Source organism: Hypanus sabinus, chromosome 8 (assembly GCF_030144855.1).
Source record: "Hypanus sabinus isolate sHypSab1 chromosome 8, sHypSab1.hap1, whole genome shotgun sequence".
NCBI classification, from domain to species: Eukaryota; Metazoa; Chordata; class Chondrichthyes; order Myliobatiformes; family Dasyatidae; genus Hypanus; species Hypanus sabinus.
Genome location: NC_082713.1, coordinates 74,166,473 through 74,188,186, shown reverse-complemented (window position 1 = coordinate 74,188,186; position 21,714 = coordinate 74,166,473). Strand labels below are relative to the sequence as shown.

General features: G+C 38.8%; 1 protein-coding gene across 2 annotated transcripts in view; it reads right to left on the bottom strand.

The window, feature by feature from the left end:
* Positions 1 to 2,342: 2,342 nt before the first annotated feature.
* Positions 2,343 to 21,714, bottom strand: part of LOC132398225 (nuclear pore glycoprotein p62-like) — a 31,011-nt gene continuing 11,639 nt past the window's right edge. For both annotated transcript variants that reach the window (XM_059977348.1, XM_059977349.1), the window contains 8 exons: positions 20,495 to 20,599; positions 16,146 to 16,341; positions 14,229 to 14,373; positions 11,809 to 11,858; positions 6,446 to 6,580; positions 5,506 to 5,617; positions 4,044 to 4,110; positions 2,343 to 2,513 (listed from right to left, as the gene is read on the bottom strand). In XM_059977348.1, coding sequence (XP_059833331.1) covers positions 2,422 to 2,513; positions 4,044 to 4,110; positions 5,506 to 5,617; positions 6,446 to 6,580; positions 11,809 to 11,858; positions 14,229 to 14,373; positions 16,146 to 16,341; positions 20,495 to 20,599 — 902 coding nt within the window. In that variant the 3' untranslated portion in view covers positions 2,343 to 2,421. The remainder of the gene's footprint in view (positions 2,514 to 4,043; positions 4,111 to 5,505; positions 5,618 to 6,445; positions 6,581 to 11,808; positions 11,859 to 14,228; positions 14,374 to 16,145; positions 16,342 to 20,494; positions 20,600 to 21,714) is intronic.

Sequence of the window (21,714 nt, the reverse complement as noted above, 5' to 3'; positions counted from 1 at the left end):
AGAGTCGGCAGAGAGCAGAGGAATCGCCAGAAGTTAGAGAAATCAATGTTTATGCCATCAAGTTGGAGACTATCTAGATGAAATGCGCTATTTTGCTCTTCCAAGCTGAAAGAAGCCTTATTATGGCAGAAGAGGACACAATGGACCAATGTGTCAGAATAGCAATGGGAAGTAGAATTAAAATGGATGGCCACTTGGAAAAAACATTTTTTTGTGGTAGACCCAATCTGCATCGGCTTTCACGCATACAGAGAAGGCCTAAGTAGGGTCCACGGTTATGGAAGGGAATAAATTGCAAGGTCTGTTGAAATGAAAAGGGAAATGGCACTAATGTAATTGATTTTGGGAGTTGGTAATATATGTGCTGAACGGTTTGTTCTGCTTTGATCAGTAAGGAAGTCCACAAATAGCTTTAAACCAGTACAGGAGGGAAGATTTCATATTCTTAAGGCATCGGGTCCAGTTTTGATTTTGCAATCATTGTTAAGACCATTCAAAAACAGGCAGGGAATTCAAAAGTGGATCTTGCCTTTTTTTTGCATACGAGGGGAATTGAGGGTTATGGGGTAAAGACAGTTAAGGAGCTGAGTTCATGGGCATATCAGCTATGATCATTGAATGGCAGAGCAAGCTCAATGGATAAGCAGATAGCCTTTCTCCTTGGGGATATTGGAGTAAAATTACAAAACTTCCATTAAATCTTGGGCATGTTACAAACATAAATTATAGCAATCAACAACAACAGGGCAGACAAAAAACATGATTTTGGGGGCTTTATGAATTGAGACAGACAGTACAATTAAGATTGTCCGGACAAACCTTTTTAAGGCAATGACTGTGACAAAACAAGAACGTTACATCTATTAAGTAAACAAGAGCAGGAGTAGGCCAGTCAACTCCACAAGCTTGCTGCAACTTTTAATATGAACTTGCTATTGCTAGTCTCAACTCCTCTCTTGTGACAATTCTTTAATTTTTCAGATATGTAGTAAGTATATATGCAGTTCAGGACACATACAGTAAAAGATGACTTAGTAGAATGATAACAGTGATATGAAATTTTAGCTTCAACCCAGGTAGTAGGGTCTTTTCTCCTTGAAAGTTGAAACTAAGTGATGATCTGAAAAAATCATGTAGCAGAGGGAAGAGGCACAGAAAAGTTTTATTGAGAGAAGAGATTCACCAGATGCTCTTGATTGGATTATAATGATTATAATACTGGGTAAAATGGGTTTGTTTTTCCCTTGGCAGATGGTACATCTGACAGAGGTATATCTCAAATTGTGAAGAGGAGGGCAATTAACAGGTTTTTTTCTTTTGCATAGACCTAGCATGAATTTGGACCGAATGTTCTCCCTCTATAACGTATGCAATCAAACTTCGACAAAATGTTTGGTCATCTGCCCTAATAACTCACATGACTTAGTGTCATTACTTGGGAAGTTCATTGGATAGATTTTTGTACCTTTATAGAAACAAAACTTGTTCCACCATCCTAACCATCTCAGCAGTGGAACAACAGAAAAAAATACTGAAATGCCAATTAGTACAGCTTATCAGGGTATATGATACAAGAATCACATCCATAGGAAATCAGGATATCTAGAATGTATTGAATGGACGTGAGGGGCTGAGTTATCCACACTAGTTCCTTATTGATATGTATCGCATAATCCATGCCTGAAATAAATATGCTAATTACAGCCAAGTCAGATATATATCAAGTTGTGAGTGCACAATATGCAATCAGCTTTCTCCAGAACCAGTGAAAGAAGTTGCTTATCCGAGTCATTATTGCCTTGTTTCTTTTCTCAAGGTACTCACTAGTTTTCAGAGTTGACTGAATAGGTGTTCTCCAGCTTACTTTAATAATATGATGGCCGTGCTGAAATATTTTTGTGACTGTTAAACATTCTAATAGTGGGATAATTCAAGCCTTTATAGCAAGATCTCACCACTGTAAAGCCAAGCACATTTGGATTTCAATTATAGCTTTAAATGGAATAACAGGAAAGACTTCCCCTTCAAACTTTCACAATGGGAAACTACCAGACATTCCCAGGATTTTACACTTTGATGACCCGCTTCATCTGGCTGAGGGTAAGGCATCAGTAATGCAGGTGTCAATGTCTTCAAGTTGTCCAGAAACAACTTCCAAAACTCTCACTGACACTCTTAACAGGAAATTTCCTCACCCCCTTCCTCTAATATTATTTCAAGCTTCTGTTCCAGCATGGTATGCACCCACATTCCCCTCGCAGAACTAGTCAGCACATTCTTTACATTCCTACTAATCAAAACCCTGCCCTACATCAAATCTGCACACAGAGATCTGTTCCTGCTGAAGTGACAATCACATTCTTTATTTTAAAAAAGCTGATAAAAAGGTACAGGTGTTTACAGTAAGTGAAATATCAGTGTCTAGTCAAATGTAATTCTGTAGTTTCGTTCCTGCTCCTTCCGTCGCAATTCAAATTGCTTCGAGACATCCTCCACTTTCTTCTGCAGCAAGACTGACAAAAAGCATTAAAAAAAGTTAGCCTTAAATATACAGGTTTACAAAAAGTATAATGCCAACAAGACAGCACAAACTGACTCAAGGTGTGCACCCCTTTGAACTATCATCACGTTACAGTGACCTTTGCAGTAGGATACACAAGATGGCAAAAACACAGGCAGCCTGGGCTATCCTCACTGTTCCTACTTCAAGAGCTACAACATCTAATGCCACCAGGCTGAGATCATAAGTTCCTTATGGGTCTGGACTCAATACTGGGCAATTGCCTACCACAGCAGTGTAGAATATGAAAATGTGACATTGTCCAAATAAATTCCCTAGGGACAGCAGGCCAAATCAAGCCTCCAAGGGTTCAATGCATGGACTCAGAAACCTGGATAACTCCTTGTGAACTTTCAAAGCAACAATGCACCAGGAAGGAGTATTATTTAAAACACAGATGCAGGAAGGTACAAATTAATGATGCAAGTTGAAGAACAATAAGCGTCTTCTTCAGCTCTTTCCTTAGAGTACCCTCTGCAGTAGCAACACTCAACTTGACCCAAATTTTGGAGAATTCAGATTTGAGACTTAAAGGATCACCAAATAAGTACAAGGTTTTGAAGAATGTGATATTTAAACATCAAAAAGATTTAAACACCAATTCTTTGTCTTCATTATCTCACTTTTTTCTTTATTTCACCAATTGAGTTCTTTGTCTTAAGCAATCCTCAGTAGAGGAAAAGAAAAGTGAGAGAAGGTGGCGTGGCTCGAGAAAATGGGTCAAAACATCTAATGGAGTGGAGGAAATGGGGGAGTCCAATGTTGGGGGGTGACAGAGGGGAGGGGAGAGAGGAAGAAAATAGGTAGTAGACACATCAGAGTTTATTTGGAGCTACGTGTGTAAATGGACAGAGTTTTTCAGTGTATGATGGGATAGTATCTGTCTGTGTCTGCATTTATTTGTGCATTCGACCCAAGTAACAGAGGCTGTTGTGTAATCTTTTTGGACCTCTGTGTCACTGACCAAAGCTTTGAACTGAGCTTCAACAGTTGTAATGGGATTTTCATAGGCAAGGCAGGGCCTCCATTTATTGTTCTACTTAAAAGGAGTCTTTTCCATCTACCTAAGCACTACAAGCATGTTATACGCTATAATCTCTTGAATGTGGCTCCAGTCCATAGCAATGTAACTTATAAGTAAAGATTAACTGCACTATGAAAGAGCAAAACTGACCGAAGAAAAAACGTGACTAGAGGAATTCAGCAGGTTGAGCAGCATTTGTGGGGATGTGGGGGGGGGAGAGGAATAGTTGCTGTTTCAGATCTCCTGAAATATAGACAATAGTTTCTCTTGGAGTTTTTTCTTCTTTCCGAATTCCAGCATTCTTGTGTCTCCAATAAGATTAATTGGAACAGAATCAAGGTATGCCGATCACCACCTGCAGGAACTGAAATATTCTATTTTGTTTGAATATGAGAGTATACTTTATACATGAATAAATTTGAATACCTTAAAGACAACCCATGAAATGTGTATAAGTACCTGAACTCTGGTCAATCCACTGCAGTGAATCCATGTGGGCATTAAGAATTTTGCAGATTTGTTGCAACTGAAAAAAAGAGCCAAATATGAGAAATTAGTTTGATGGTATAATAAAGCTTGTAATTCATTCTGAAATCTCAGTGGCAATTTCTCCATGCAATGCCAATATTAAATGCTTGTCTTTTGATCAATGGACAATGCCTAGTCTAATTGCAGAGTTGCATATATGCAGCATATGGCAACAGTACAGGAGTGTGAACAAGCACGGAAGGTTTCCAGTTCAATTAATATCTCAACTGGTATAGTGGAACGTCTTAGTTTAAACATCAAGGCATAAAATGCAATACATTTAAATTACTGTTATTTTTTATAGCTTGATTGGCTGAAGGAAGTTTAAATTTTAAATCATTTGCCATTGTCCTTCATAATATTTGTCATATTCTATGTGTCTCATGAACACTATTATTACACAGCAAGACTTAAGACCAATTGGCCCATTAAGTCTGCTCCATTTCCCACTCAGCCCCAAACTCCTGCCTTCTCCCCACATCTGTTCATGATCTGATTAATCAAGAATATAACACCATTAGAAATAGGAATAGAATTAGACCCTTCTGCTGCACTAGGAGGAAGAAAAAACAATAAATTCTCTATAAATTTGTGATACTGAAACTACCACTGATCACGAACCATTTAAACTAGCAAAGATCACAGGTGGTTAAGCTGAAATCTGAACCAACATTATGTTCATCTCAATTGTGAACTTTAGATTGATCAACATACCATATAATCAGACCAGTCACACTATTTGTGTATTTTAACCGTAAAGTCTTAATGTTGCAACGAAACACTATATCAACCTTAGAATAAGTTGGGACAAAACAAACCTCAGCTATTTTAGATTCTGAGTGAATGAAATACCGCTCCCAGTGGTTGGTGAATTGGCCAAGGGACCTTCAGGTTTTCAGCAGGGAACAGTCCACACTAAGGAACTAATAGAACATGCTATGTTTCAGCATTAGGGAGTTGATGAGAATGTGGAGAGAGTAAAAACTGGTATTAAAACGTGGGATTAGTATAAATGTGCGGTTGATTTTCAGTGCCGTTGCCATGCTGCATCTCTCCAGCTGGTTGAGTCAGAGATGCTCCACATGGATTCTGCCACTCACCTATGCCTTAGGGGTAAACTTCAATGACCAATCAACCTATCAACCTCAACACCACTGGGATTTGGGAGGAAACCAGGGCACCTGAGCAATGTGAAAACTCCATTCAGCCATCACCCAAGGTCAGAATCAGCACTGTGAGCAGTTCTACTAATTGCAGCACTGGCCACCCCAAAAATAAGTACATAATAATATATTTTAAAGGTGGCTAGACAAACAGCTGTAAACCTTCACAGGTCTAATGGATGAGTTAGCCATTGTGCAATTCTGAACGGATTAACAGCGTATCCACGTACCGGATCACTGACTTCAGAAGAGCTGTTGCTGGTGTTCAGATGTTGGATAATTTCCTTCAGATCCTGGGCCATCCTCTTCAATTGAGCATCAATATTCTCTGCCAACTTGTATCTAGATAGCAACAGCAAACAAAGTTATTGTTTTATATTTTCTCTCAGAAGAAGATGGTAACTATCATCAGGAGCTCCTGCTCTCCCCAACTCTTTTCCAACACTACTTTACCAGTCAACCATCTAAGAGAAGAGAAGAGGATATGAATTAGGGGCAGTCTTAACTACATTGTGTAACATAAGAACAACTGGCTTTCCACAATAAACATCGGAACCAAATCTGTCACCAGGCCAATAGCTCCAATCATGCAGAAGATTCAAGTATCACAATACATCACTTCGAGATCACTTCATGGTGAACATTATAATCCCTAATAGAAACAGAAAATCTTGAAAACATTCTGTGGACTAAGAATAAGTCCTTGGTTAGATCCTAGTACAGTGCTTCATCAAAACCAAGCACAGCATACTAAGAAACTGCAGAAACCATTCCAGTCACAAGTCTGAGTATCTTGTCAGTTAAGATCCCGAATTCTTTCAGCTCCTTACCACCAACCATTCAACTCAACATGCCACGTACTCCTGTGTCATTCTAAATTTTTGCAAAGTGATGCATTAGACAGTTTCCAAAATCCCTCCCTAGTGTTAGCAAATTATCATTGAATAGAGAGAGTGTTCTAAATCATTTTTGAAAAAGATACATCAGGACACATTTCAAAACCACAATTTGATCTAAACAAGATTGTGGAACACAGAATAGTACAGCACAGGAACATACCATTTGGCATGTTAAGAGAGCACTAAATTTTACTCAATATGTAATATTCCTAGCAAAGGAGAGCCTTACTCTGCATCCAACCCATGATATTTTCAAACATCTGACACTCACGTGTGCTCTCGCTCTTCATCTGCATGTTGCAAGTAAATAGTGCCGTGATGGTCCCTGACTGACTCTTCCAGCGGAGCTAGCAGATCTTCCAGTTCCTTTTGCTGAGACAAAATGAAGTCAAGTTCTTGGTCCAACCTAGAAGACAGATACAGACATGCTCACTAAAAATTATAAGTTATATTCTCTCATTTAATAGGATCAAGTGGAACCAGAGAGGTGTTGTTTCTCCAATTTTCAATGCAGAAATTGAAATCATTTAAACAGGCAAGTTATCCAAATGTAAGAAATCTTGACATATATTGCAGTGATATACTTGTTATTGAGGGATTCATCTCTAATCCTTCAATTTGAAACAGCTGAGAAACTCGACTAGAAAATCCCTCAATCTACTAACAAGGTTGGTTGATGCATCCCTTTCTCCTCATTATTTAACCCAGGTATCAATACAGTATGCCAGTTTTACACCCTCTCCAAAGCCAATACGTGAGGGAGCTGGAAGAAGCAGATGCAACACCATTGAACCATTACAAAATTCACTGATTACTTCTGGCTTTAAATTTCAGCACTCCTTGGACTAAAGGCAATTGCATTAGCCCTTTACATTATCCGTTCATAAGCTACCCACCAGATCTCAATGACATCCTTACCAGGCCTCTAAATTGTGCCATTTCTCTAACTTCAGCTTTGTCATTCAGAAACCACTTGGACTTTTAATCAAAGCAAGTGATGCTGTATTTCCACATGGAGCTCCATCTGCCCATTTTATCCAAAGATTTAAAGGAACAATTATACTTCACAAATTTCTTCTTCCATTATTTTGGACTATTATCTGCTTTACCCAAACATCAGTGAAATTAAACATACAACATTCATGAGGGTGATACTTCAGCAAAATCAGTACTCTGGAACAGCAAATTTGTTTAGTTCACATTCAGAATGGGGTGATTTTCATACCTCAAACACTTTACAGATGCATAAAATCAGATATAAAGCACACCAAATAGAAATAACTTTCTAACATTCCATTAATGATAGATGTGTCTCAAATTTTCAGTGCCAGACATGGTAAATAAGCAAAACTACTGGACCACAACATTAGGGATAAAGCATAGATAAAGCAACTGGCTCTTCAGTGATCAAACCTTGATCATTAATATAAATTTTTTCTATCCTATCTCATTTCCTTCCTACAATAATACTACTGTGTGGTTTGGAGCCGCCACCAAGCAGGATAGAACCAGACTACAGCGAACAGTGAGGACTGCCGAGCGCATCATTGGAGCCTGCCTGCCCTCTATTGTGGACCTGTACTCTTCCAGGTTGAAGATCATAAAGCACATCATAAAGGACTTCTTGCATCCTGCACACAGACTGCTTGAACTGCTTCTGTCTGGTAGGCGCTTCAGATCCCTCCAGACTAAGACTAATAGGCACTGGAGAAGTTTTTTCCCTACTGTGGTCACTTTGCTGAACAGTTAACTGCCGGTTAACTGTCGGCTAACTATTACTTGGATTGCACTACTTGTATGTACAATCTATATTTTCATTTATATTTATCATTATTATTGTTATGAGCAGAGAGACAACATCTGCCGGAAGTAAATTCCTTGTTTGTGTACAGGTACTTGGCGATTAAAGTCTGATTCTGATTATGGAGCAACTTAGAGTGGCCAATTAACATACCAAACCAGACATCTGTGGAATTTGGGAATAAACTTGAAAAACCAGAGGAAACGTTTGTGGACGAAGGGAGAATGTACAAGTTTCACACAGACAGCACTGACATACCTCGCCTTGTCCACAGATAGAAGTGGAAGACTCAAGACCTACATGGATAACCTCTACTTGCAGTACAGTGTGAGCAGAACAATGCACTTAACAACTTAAAGCCAATTAAACTGGCTGCTGATAGAATTGCTCCTGAGAGGAGCTCTACTAGAATAGTAGCAGCATGTGAATCACAGCATGGAACTAAGGCTAGCTACCCACACCAGACTGGATAATTTTGAAAACGCTGGTTTCGTGTAAAAGCGATAGGCGTCCACACCAGGCGTTTTTGAAAATACCTCCATCCACATTAAAATGGGTATTTGGACAAATCTCCTCCTAATGGGCACGTGCGCAGAACACACCTACAGAAAACAAGCAAAGAGGAAACAGTATACTATGCTATTTCCATTGGTCAAAAACTAGAGTACCTACAAAAACAGCGTAAGAAAGTTTTCAACAATGTCTTCAAGGAATACAAAGAAAGCCTCCGCTGGATAAAGCAGACCGGACTTCTTCGTTTCAACAGACAATGAAGTCAAGCTGCTTCTGCGAGTTACAAACGACTACGAAGTCAGCAAAGCAGTGGAGAACGTGGAGTGGGAGTCGTGCCAAGCCAAATACAACAACATCCTCGACTGCTATAGAGAACAGTACATTTGCTCCGGCACGTCATGACAACGTTTTTGAAAAGCTTCGGTTACCCTGTACACACTATGCCGCCCAATCGGCGTTTTCAGATTTACACACTCTTAGACCGTCTTAGAGAAGCTCCGTTTCCGAGGGAGGAAAACACCTTTTCAGTGTGGACGGAGGGTCAAAACGAAGAGAAAAAGCTTCGGTTACAGATTTATCTGGTCTACTGTGGACGTAGACTAACTCTATGCAAGAGAAATTCAGCTGATCTCATTCTCATTCAGAGCTCTGTCATTTACATTTTAAATATTTATCCTCTTCTCCATCAAATACAACAATAAACTTACCTGCTCTACTACCTTGGTATTATATTCTAGATGCTAACCACTCTGCATGAAATTATTCCTATACCACATTTAGCTTTGTTACCAGTTATCTAGATTCTACATAATCTGGATCCTGATATGTTCTGCTGTCTAGACTCTTAATGATTTTTAAATCTTCTATCAAATAAGGCAAATGTGTGAGTACACCAACAACAAGAGTCAGGGTAGGAAAATAAAAGCACACAAAATTGAAGATGATCAGACTGTATACAGCATTCATAACTATAAGAATTAACTGCAAAAACAGAAATTAGTAAGATCTAACAGAGACAAGGTCACAAAATGCTCAAGATTGGGAATAATTTGCTTTAAACTGAACAGAAAAAAAATGAAATGGAGGTGAATCAGCCATGCATATACCATTTTGGGTAGTCAGGTAATCAAGTAATTCAATGTGGATAAAACTAAGGAACACAAACAAAACATTGGTGGGAGTTTTCCATGACTCAAACAGTAATGACAATGGAGGCATTGAATAAATCTGGAAATTAAAAGCATAATCCAATCATGAAATGGTTTACTCTAAGGAAGAATGGGCAAACTAAAAATTAGCAGTAATATGGTGGACATTAATGGAATGTATACAAGATGGTTTTCTAGGTCAACGTGTTGAGGAAACAATGAGGGAACAGATTATTCTACATCTAGTATTATGAAATAAGAAAGAGTTAATTTATAATACAAATGCTAATATGGTGGTGGAATGTTATTACCAATTAAAAATTATTTATTTCTATTTAAAAACTGGTATCTTTAATCAAAAAAATACGAGAGACAACTCGGTCATGTTAGAATACTGGCATTAAAATGCTTAGCAGTAAATTAGCATTAGTCTAATATTTAAAGAATTAAATTAGAGTTTAAACAAATATTTCTCCAATTAAGGAATAAAGATCTAGAATGAAAATAGTTCTGCAGTGTCTTTCAAGGAAAAGGTTTGTAACATTATCAAAAAAAAAGCAGCAAGCCTAGAAACGTGAAGGATTTCAGAATTCAGCAAAGTAGCACCAAGATATTGATAAGGGGAAATGGGATCTGAGAATAACCTAGCACTAAACAAGAACAAATTGCAAAAGCTTCTGTAGATACACAGAAAAAGATCATTTAGAGACTGAATAACTGAAATTATATTGGTGAATAAGGGAATGGCAGGAAGTAAGTGATAATGATATATTTTGAAAGGGCTAACAAGTTGAAACCATACATAATGAAAAGTAGGACTTCAGTGTCTATTGAAGGAAAAGTCAGTCATAGAGTACAGAAACAAGCCCATCATGTCCAAGCTGACAATTTTGCCAATCCACACTAATCCAAAGTACTACGTTCAGTCCAAATCCTTCCATGCCTTGCCTATTCAAGAAATGAGCATTTATCAATTTGTCAGCATCTTACATATTTTCTCTCAACCATTTCAATCGGCCGATTTAATAAACTGGTATCAAAAATAATCTAATCAAGGAAGGTACACACATAAATGCCTAATCTATCCATATTATTCTCACAAACAACAGACCCATTCTTGCCTCCATAGTGTCCAAGGGGCAGTGCCTCAGAAAGGCAGTGTCCATTACTAAGGACCCTCATCACCCAGGAACATGCCCTGTTCTCATTGTTATGCGCTGGTGATATTAAACCTGATTCTGAGTCTGAAATTGACACACTGTTATTAGACAATCAGAATGCATTAACAGAGCTTCAGTCAGGCTCAGTGGCAATACTCAGGAAAGTAGGTTTAAGCTCTGCTCTAGGACTTTCTCCACTTTCAAATGTGGCACATCGGTATAGGACCAAAATGTGCATTGTTGAAAATGTAATCATTTATAAAATCATTTACAAAATTTATATCATTCATTCACCTTGCCTGAATGTTATTTATTTAATTGCCAGTACATGAGAAAGGACCATTTGAAGGACAGCAGGGAGCCTTTATAACTTTATAGCACTATCAAAGTCAGATTATTCATCACATATGAGGAACTCTATAAAGCTATCAGCACCAGACCGAACAACGTACTGATACAAGATTAAAAAAAACGGAAAATGGTTGAAAAACTCAACATGTAAAGCAGTAAATATGAAAAGAAAAGCAGAAGTTTTGGATCTGGACCTGGATCCTACAGTTAAGGATGCAACCGTTAACTGACAAAGGGTCACAGAGTAGACAAATTCACTTAATTCTCTTTCTACAGATGCCGCCTGCCATGCTGATCTTTTCCAGCATTTTGTTTATCATTTTCAGGTTTTCAACATCAGAAAAAAATAAACAAAAAATAAGCAGATACCCCTGGACCTCAGGATTGAAAATTGAGGCAGTGCCTCTGTTAGCTATGCCATTGTGCTGTGCCCACAATGGATCTCACAGTTCTCAACCTGGGATCAATCCTGAAGTCCAGTGTATCTGCTCAGACCAAGTGGGTTGCCCTCAGATACTCCAGTTTCGGATGGTCAGCACGCACACAGTTAGCTCTGGAACCCATTTCAACACTGTATTATGCCGTGAATCAAAATATCCTGTGTTCCAAAGAATTATGAATCCATGCAGTTAAAATGCTGCAATACTGAATACAAACTTACCTCTTCTGATCCAGTTTCACCTTCTCTGCCTCTCGGTGTAAAGCAGTGATCTGAGGAGAAAGCAATAGATAAAAGAACAGGATAGTATGGCTTTTAATATTCATTAGTCCCAACTGTTGCAGGCTCCTCTTTGAAAGAGGGATGCTCAAATGAAAAATATGAGCCTTTAAGTCCAAAATCAGATGATACACAAATTAAGGTGCAGTTTATGTACTACAAAAATACATTGTGCATATCTATAAAAGAGATGTTTTGCATGTCCAATACCACTATCTCAGAACTTTGTGCTTATATTCTTTGTGAAGAATGCCTCTGAGCTCATTGCTAATTTAGATGCAGAGCAGAATTCAGACCAATTATTCTCCAGTGTAGATCCCATTCTACAAGATCAACACGGCTATATTTCCCAATTCCAACACCAAGCACATTGGTTGTTTCAAGGCAATATTCAGTTGAAATTTTATGTCTACCAGAAGTACAAGAACACAAGTACACACAAGAGAATGGGAGCAAGGTAAGCCATTCAAATATGATCGTAACTGATGCACACTGGCCTCAATTCTTTTTCCTGCGTCAGTTCCTCATAACCCTTAAATCTTTCAAATATTCATCTACTTCCACCTCAACTCTTCCTCAAGATCTGGCCTCTACCACCCTCAGTGGCAGAGATTCACCAAAGAGGAAACTTTTATCCACTCAGTTTTACACAACTGGCCTATTATTCATGACTCTCCCACTAGTGAAAACTTTTTGATATCCAGTTTTTGTCAAGCCCTTTTAAGGTCTTTTATAGTTAGGTACGTTCAACACTCATTCTTCTATGTTGCAAAGAAAACTGGCCCAAACTGTTTAGCCTATCTTGATAGGACAACCCTCTCATCCCATGAATTAGCCTGATGAATCTTCTTTGGACTGTGTCCAATATTACTATATTTCTTTGCTGACAGGAGACCAAAACTGGACACAGTATTACAGATGCCATCTATAAATTTGCTGACGATACAACTATTGCTGACAGAATTTCATATAGTGATGACAGGACATACAGGAGTGAGATACATCAGCTAGTTCAGTGGTATCACTGCAACAACCTTGCAGTCAACGTCAGTAAAATCAAAGTAATGATTCTGGACTTCAGAAAGGGTAAGACAAGGGAACACACACAATGTCACTACCTCTGAGGTTCTAACCTGGACCCTACATATTGATGCAGCTACAAAGAAGGCAAAGCCAGCGACTATATTTCACTAGGAGTCTGAGGAGATTTGGTACGTCATCAACAACACTCACAAGTTTCTGTAGATGTACTGTGGAGAGTATTCTAACTGGTTGCATCACCGTCTGATACTGGTGGTTGGGGGTCAGTAACTGCACAGGATTGAAATAAGCTGTAGAGAGTTGTAAACTTAGTCAGCTCCAAAATGAGCACTAGCCTCTGTCATATCCAAGACATATTCAAGGAATGATGCTCATCAATTCAGGAAAAGCTTCTTCCCCCGTCATCCGATTTCTGAATGGACATTGAATCAATGAACAATACCTCACCATCTTCTTGTTTCTATTTTTGCACTACCTATTTAACTATATTATATATATAGTTTATAAACACGCTTATTGTCATTCAGTTTTTTTTCTTTATTGCTATGTATTGCATTGTACAGCTGATGCAAAGACAACAAATTTCACAATATATGACAGTGATATTAAACTGGAGTCTGATGTGTCCTCACCAACATCTTTAAGAATGGTAACAAAGCCTCTTTAATCTTAAACTCCAACCCCTTTGCAATAAAGACCAAAATGTCTTTTGACGTAAGCACTTTTTGGACCTGCCAGTTAATGGCTTATGATTCATGCACTTGAGAACTTAAACCCTCTGAACTTTATGCATTTACAGTATCTACTCATTTAGATAATACAGCATCTAGTCTGTCAGTTCTCAATCTAATCACAGTTCCTCCAATGCCTCAGGCTCTTAATTTATACATCAGCCTCCCATGCAGCACCTTGTCAAATGCCTTTTGAAAATCTAAAAAGATGGAAGGCACACTGCTATTGCAGAATAATCATGGTAGTTTCTATTCATTAACTACTGTTACTTGCAAAAGCTCCAAATCCATAAATCATTTAAGGAATTGTGACATTGGGGATGGAAGATGACGAGGCAGCACAATTGGATGTGGTAGTGAAAAAGGCCAGATATTTGTCTTTATCAGCTGAGGCACAGAATATGAGAGATGGGACATCATGTTACAGCTTTATAAAACATTTGTTTGGTTACATCTGGAGTATTGTGCAGTTCTTATCACAACATTTTAGGAAGGATGTGACTGTGCTGGAGAGCAGATTTACCAGGATGTTTCCTGATCCACTAATACAAATTCTACTTTGTGCAACTGGATAGACTGCACATTGCTCACCTTTTCTCCATTTTCAATCAGCATTCGATCCCAAGCATTGACTTGTGTGGCCTGGTGTAGGAATTGTTTCTCCTGTTCCTCCAGCTCCACACTCCACTTGTTGATCAGACTTTCCAGCTGAGCATACGACATAACTGGAGAGGCACTGCGAACACAAGGAACAAGGCACATAAATTGACAGCTCGGGCAAAACTTCCATAAGTCAACCTCATACCAGTCACGCAGCACTCCCCTCATCAAGTACCAACGGCAGCATTGCCATTCATCAGATAGCGTTGTTATTTGTTGAACAGATTGGTATCAAAGGCTGAAAGCCAGCTCTCTGAAATTACCTGATATCCAACACTGGACCAATGCATCACAAATGAACATCAGATCACTGTCCCTCAGGCAGTGATCATTTAACCCTGAAGACCTTCACCTACAACCTCCAGCCTTGATCTCCCAAGCTCACAGGACCTGCTTCTACCACCTGACCAATCGACAAGAAGCCCTAGTAGATTTATTCCAGTTTGTTCTCATCCCAAAAAAACTCATATTTGATTGTATTCTTTCTTCCCTTGTTTGATCATCCCATTTAGACTATAATACCTTCTGCAGTTTCTAGGCCCCAACTTGCTTATACTCATCAGAGATGGGCAATTTCTGGACATCTCCATCCTATACCAGAATGGTATAAGAGCCCTTTATTCTTTCCTGCACCATACCCCATATCAATGTACTTGTTCACTTGATGAACAACTTCTTTAATCCAATTCACTCCCTCCAAATCAAATGTGTAGCTATGTCAACCTGTGTTTTTGTGGGACCTGGAAAAGTCCTTACTCACAATTCCACACTAAATGATTCAGGAACAACTTCTCCTCCGCCATCAGATTTCCGAATGGACAATGAATCCATGTGAACTACCTCACTATTTTTCCTCTCTTTTTTGCACTACTAATTTAATTGTTTTAATATATACTTTTTTTTTAAATCAAGTTTTCAAATGATTACAGAAGAAAATAAAAGTTATCAACCCTTCCCCCCTCCCCCCCAACATATTCCTATAGAAGGAGAGAAAAAGAAAGAAAGAAAGAAGGAATGCCTGGATATCGGAAGGTCCCCACATGCTCCACGGAGTTCATAATAACTTTAGTATATATATTTATTTATTTCCCCAAATAACCAATTATTTTATCTTCGGAGCACCTATATACTTAATCCTGTCTTTTGTAAATAAGGGCACCAAATTTTCAGAAATGTTTCATATTTATCTCTTAAATTATAAGTAATTTTTTCAAGTGGATTACAGCTGGAAATTTCATTCTTCCAACGATCTATACTGAAGTATGAATCCGATTTCCAAGTAACTGCAATAGCCTTTTTGGCTACTGCCAATGCAATTTTTATGAATTCTTTCTGATACTTATTCAATTTGGGTTTCGGTTTTATCCCTTCAATATCACCTAATAAAAATAATGTTGGATTATGTGGAAGTTGTGTTCCAATAATTTGTCCCAGTAAAACTCTTAAACCTTTAAAACCTTTTTGGACAAATTTAAGAGTTTTAATATATACTTCTTATTGTAATTTATAGCTGCTATTATGTATTCCAAAGAACTGTTGCCACAAAACAACATATGGCAGAAATATTACATTTGATTTTGTTCCCCCTCACATTTTTCTTCAAAAGATTCTGAAGAGTATTAATCCTGTTTCCCCGTCCACAGATGCCATCTAATCTGCCAAGCAGTTCCAGCATTTTATGTTCATATAAATCAGACTTTACAAACACAGGTTTTTAAAATTTTGCTTTTCCATTTCAATTTACATTGAAGTGAGTGTCCCAAGAGCCTCCAACATTTGGAAGCGCCCTCAGATTTTAAACTCCTGTATAGACTAAGGAAAAAAATATCAAGGAGCAATTCCACTTACCTGGTTGTAACAGCAGCACTGCTGGTGGATGCACTGGTAGTTGCAGTGGTGCAAAAAGTCGTGGTGCTAACTGTTGCAGTACTACTCACACTTGCAGTTGTCCCAGATGGACCTGCTGTCATAGAGAAACTTACTGGTGTCTTCAGGCCCAATGAAAATCCAGTGGTTGTCGCAGCAGCAGCAGGGGTGCTAGAAGCTACAAAACAAAATCCAGGTGTTAATCACAAGAGTATATACATACATAATCAAGAAATACAGGACAACTAAAATACTCCATCTTGAGACAAAGGTAGAATTCTTGCACAGGCAATGTGTGAGTTGACAATGGATGTGTTTTCCAATATTAAAGTTACAAGAAGTGGTGCAGGTACACTAAGTGAGGTAGTTTTGGTCCCCATATAAAAAAAATATAGTAGCATCATCAAATAGTGTAATCATTCTATTTGATATGGTCTGAAAATGAACACCATTATCCAAATGACGCAAACACTCTACTGACCAACAAGATCACAGTGCCATAGAAATATAGAAAACCTACAGCACAATACAGGCCCTTCCACCCACAAAGCTGTGTCGAATATGTCCCTACCTTAGAACTACCTAGGTTCTTCCCATAGCCCTCTATATTTCTTAAGCTGTATGTAGCCATCCAGGAGTCTCTTAACAGACCCTATCGTATCCGCTTCCACCACTGCCGCCAGCAGCCCATTTCACACACTCACCACTCTGTGTAAAAAAACTTACCCCTGACATTTCCTCTGTACCTACTTCCAAGCACCTTAAAACTATGCCCACTCGTACTAGCCATTTCAACCCTGGGGAAAAGCCTCTGACTATCCACACAATCAATGCCTCTCATTACCTTATACGCCTCCATCAGGTCACCTCTCATCCTCCGTCCCTCCAAGGAGAAAAGGCTGAGTTCACTCTAGGTTATCTCATAAGGCTTGCTCCCCGATCCAGGCAACATCCTTGTAAACCTCCTCTGCACCCCTTATGGTTTCCTGTAGTGAGGCGACCAGAATTGAGCACAATACTCCAAGTGGGGTCTGACCAGGGTCCTATATAGCTGCAACATTACAACTCAGCTCTTAAACTCAATCCCACGATTGATGAATACCAATGCACTGTATGCCTTCTTAACCATATGACACTTATTCTCAATACTTGATCACTTAAAACCACCCTTAGCTTGTAATGAAACTACCAAGCTGGGCACTTCAAATCCTAACCATGTGTTGTTTTTAAGGTTTCCTACAACCAGAGGTAATAACTTTATTTCTAAGCCCCTACATGTCAACTCTTAAGCTAATGGAAATCCTTGAATAGCTTTCAATTTGCAAACACATGAAGAAAAATCACAAATTACAAAAACTGAGATCCTATAACCTTTGTCAACTTATAGTTTAATTCGAGTTGCCACTTCCAAGGATTTCTGCAAACTACCACAGATCTTGGTGTTCATACCACTTTTGGAAAAGTAAAAACTGGCTTATATTAGAGCACAGAGTCATAGAAAAGTACAGCACAGAAACAGGCCCTTTGGTCCATCCTGAACCATTTACTCTGCCTAGTCCCATCAACTTCTCTTCATTTTTTAACAAAAAGCATTATCTCTTATATTGAACACCAATGAATCTGCCAACTGATGTCCTCCTAAAGCCAGTGACCATCTTTCATGTAGGAAATTACATTTCCAGGTTGCATGCTTTCAATAAATTTCAAAATTGTGTCCATACCCAGTGATCCAAGATGATAATACAGATTTTAAAAAAGTTCTGGATGTTAGTTTTGCCTGTTCTACTTATTTACTTCCAGTAACACTCTTTAAAGTCTATTAAATGCCGTCACCTCTTAAATCAATGCTCACCCTCCCTGGAGCTCCACTTTTCTATCTGAACATATTTATATCTACATAAAATGGAGTTCTAGAGACAACAGCATTTCTAAACTTCTTGCAATCACAACTGAGATTCCCGATCTGTGGGAAATGGAAGCTAATTCAATCTGCAGATCTTCAACTGTCCATGGGACTTTAGTACTGTTGACCACACTATCTTCTTCCCAACACTTCTCCATTATTACTTAGCTTAACATTACTTGCCTGGTTCCACTCTTGACAATGAGGTTGTTATACAGAGAATGATCCACAATGGTCTCTCTCTTCACCAATTAAATACTTCTGATGCCCTGGGATCTCTCTTGGTTACTCCCATTTCTCATATACAGGTCACTCCTTAGCAACACCATCCAAAAGCATGCCAGGTCCCACATACAAGGTCCATTACTATCTCATGACCATCTCGTTCAAACCTCCCTCAACTTTAAAGTGACAAAATCTATCTGACCTCATAATGAGTATTAGTCAGCAATTACCAAAACATACACTCAGTGATCAATTTATTAGGTATACCCTTCAACCAACCCAGTGCGGTCTGCTCCTGCAGCCCATTCACTTCAAGGTTCAACGTGTAGGGTACTTGCAGATGCTCTTCTGTACATCACTGTTGTAACATGTGGTTATTTGAGTTACTGGCGCCTTCTTGTCAGCTTGAACCAGTTTAGCCATTATCCTCTGACCTCTCAAAGTAACAGCACAGAACTGCCACTCATTGGATTTTTTTTTGTATTTCACACCATTCTCTATAAACTTCAGAGAACACAGTGAACACAGTGCATGAAATAAAAACATCAGTAGCTTCTGAGATACTCAAGCCACCGTGTCTGGCACTATTCCATGGTCAAAGTCATTCAGACATTTCTTCCCCATTCTAACGTTTGGTCTGAACAATAACTGAATGTCTTGGCCTTATCTGCATGCTTTTATGCACTGTGTTGCTGCCACATGATTGGGTGATTAGATATTTGCATTAACGAGCAGGTGTAAAGTGGCCACTGAGTGTAGTTCTTAAAAGTAGAGGGGAAACATCAGCGTGTCATATTCAAATATAAAGGAAGTAATCTAACTATCATAAGTAATCCACATGCATCAAGGGGCTTCTATCTGGTCGCACTCCATCACCAAGTTCAAAAGCATTCCTACACAGTGCTCAGACACTGCTGTATTCTTAGTGATGCTGAAGCACTTTACTCTGAAATAACTTGGCACTATTTTGCAGACTAGTGGAGTTTACTCTCACCATCTTAATTTCTATTTTTCAATCACTGAGATTACCTGAATGTGATAGTGAAACTCTGGGTACTTGGTACATATTATTTGACACGCCTACAAATAGTTTCCTACATTTCAACATCCATGTTTCAGTTTCATTTCATTGACTGTAAAATATCCTGGACTTCCAGAGGCAGTGAAGAGGGCCCAGAACAGCACTGTCAGGGATTCACAAGGACAGAAAGCCCAATCTCACCCAAGTATCTCAGCAAGAATGCTAGAGTACAGAACAACTACACTGAATAAAAGTCACTTAGTGTGCTTATTAAAGTTGATGACAATAGTGTGCATTCTGAGGCTGCAGTGGATATCAGTTTCCTTAATGCACTTGACTACCTTATCTGATCCTCTAGATGCCCAGTTCCTAGAGTGGCAGATTAACCCACAGTATTTATAGTGCACGGTGGCGTAGTGGTTAGCACAAAACTTCACAGTACCTGTGACCCAAGTTCAATTCCCAATTCCGTCTGCAAAGAGTTTGCACGTTGTCACCGTGACCACGTGGGTTTCCTCTGGGTGCTCCAGGTTTCTCTCACAGTCCAAAGACCAATAGGTTAATTGATCACTGTAAATTGTCCTGTGATTAGGCTAGGGTTAGATTGGGGTATTACTGGGCTGGAAAGGCCTATTCTGCGCAGTACCTCAATAAATAAGTAAATATTTTGACTGGACTTTAATCATCTCAAATTAGAGGATCACAGACAAAGCATGGAAACAGGGCCTTTGATCCACCAAGTTGGCACTGACCACCCAATGCCCATTCACACCAAACCCTGCACAAATCACCCTTTAGTCTTCCATCCCATATTAACTTCCCCATTCCCTATCCAATTCCTACTGCTCACCCCACACACTAGGAACAATAATTCATAGTGGCTGATTAATATACCAGACCACACATCTTGGGATTTAAGAGGAAATCAACATGGTCACAGAGTGAATGTGCATTCTCAACATAGACTACATCAGAGGTTAGGTTCAAACCCAAGTGTCCGGTCCTAAGAGGCAATGGAACCACCAGATGCAACACCAAACCAGCGAAGTCTGAAAAGAAACTGAATGTACAAAATCTGGCAAATGATGAAAAAAATGAGCCATGAGCCAGCCTGTCTTTGAACAATACACTACAGAAGGAGTAGTTTGCAAACATACATACATTAACAGTATCTGTACATACCCAAGGTTGTAGCTGTAGTCAGAGGCAAGGCTGTACCTGTTGGCTTAAACCCAAATGGAGTAGAAGATGTCGAGGCAGCTGGAACTGAAGTAGCATTGCTGGTCACTAAATACATATAGAAATGGGTTAGGAAGAAGTACTGGGTTGATACAGAAGCTGAAGATGTATAGATTCACAACAAATTTCAGTTCTCATTGTTATGAACCTGCAGCTAGTTTACTTAATTACTATTATCATGCAGGGTGTAAAATGGGCTATACACTATCTGTCAGCTTCATCTTAAAACAGAATGCTGAAAATACTCAGCATGTTAAGCAGCATCTGTCATATACATATACAACGCTGGAAGAACCCAGGTCAGGCAGCATCCGTGAGAAAAGAGTAGCCAACATTTCGGGCCGAGACCCTTCATCATATACATTGTACCCAGCTACGGTAATCCTATTTCTCTGCATTACTAGCCTTCTGTGCATTGGAGATTCAATTATTTGTCATGGTGTTTCTTAAATGCCTCCACCACCTTTACAAATGGCATGCCCCAGACTCTAACCACCTTACATCAAAAGTATTAATAACAGTGTTCAATAATTATTGGGAAAATTTCTAAAGGACAGAATTAATGTTTGCTTGGAAAATCGTGGCTTTGTGCATACTGTTTCAAATCTAATTAAGATTTTTTTTGAGGAAGTAACTAAGAAAATTGATGAAGACAGGGTAGTAAACATGATTTTAACAGACTTAAGCATGGCTTTTGACCAAGTTTTGTGTGGTAGTCCAGTTAAGGTAAACATCCAACAATCCCAGAATAGATACATCACAATTTAAATAAAGAGTAAGGACTTCTCTAGACTGTAAGCGAATATCACCTAATAGGGATGTTCATTACTGAAGTATACAAGGAAAAACCTAATGAAGATGCTATATTCAGCAATGTCCCATTAGCCCTCAAAACAACTCCATGCAAATAATTATATAGAGAAGTCATTATCTCACTTTTGTGTTAACCCCCTTGGACTATGGACTAAGTATCTGTCTCAGGTAAATATGTGCTAACGAAACTGGAATCTGAGTATCACTAAGCACAAAGAAAGGCCTAATGAATCTTATGCAGCAACCAGGATTCCAAACACATTTATACAAGTGAAAATAAATCTGCACTGTATCTCAAATCCCTTAAAAAATGTCAGGGCCTGCATGTATTTGCAGTCTCTCCATTACTG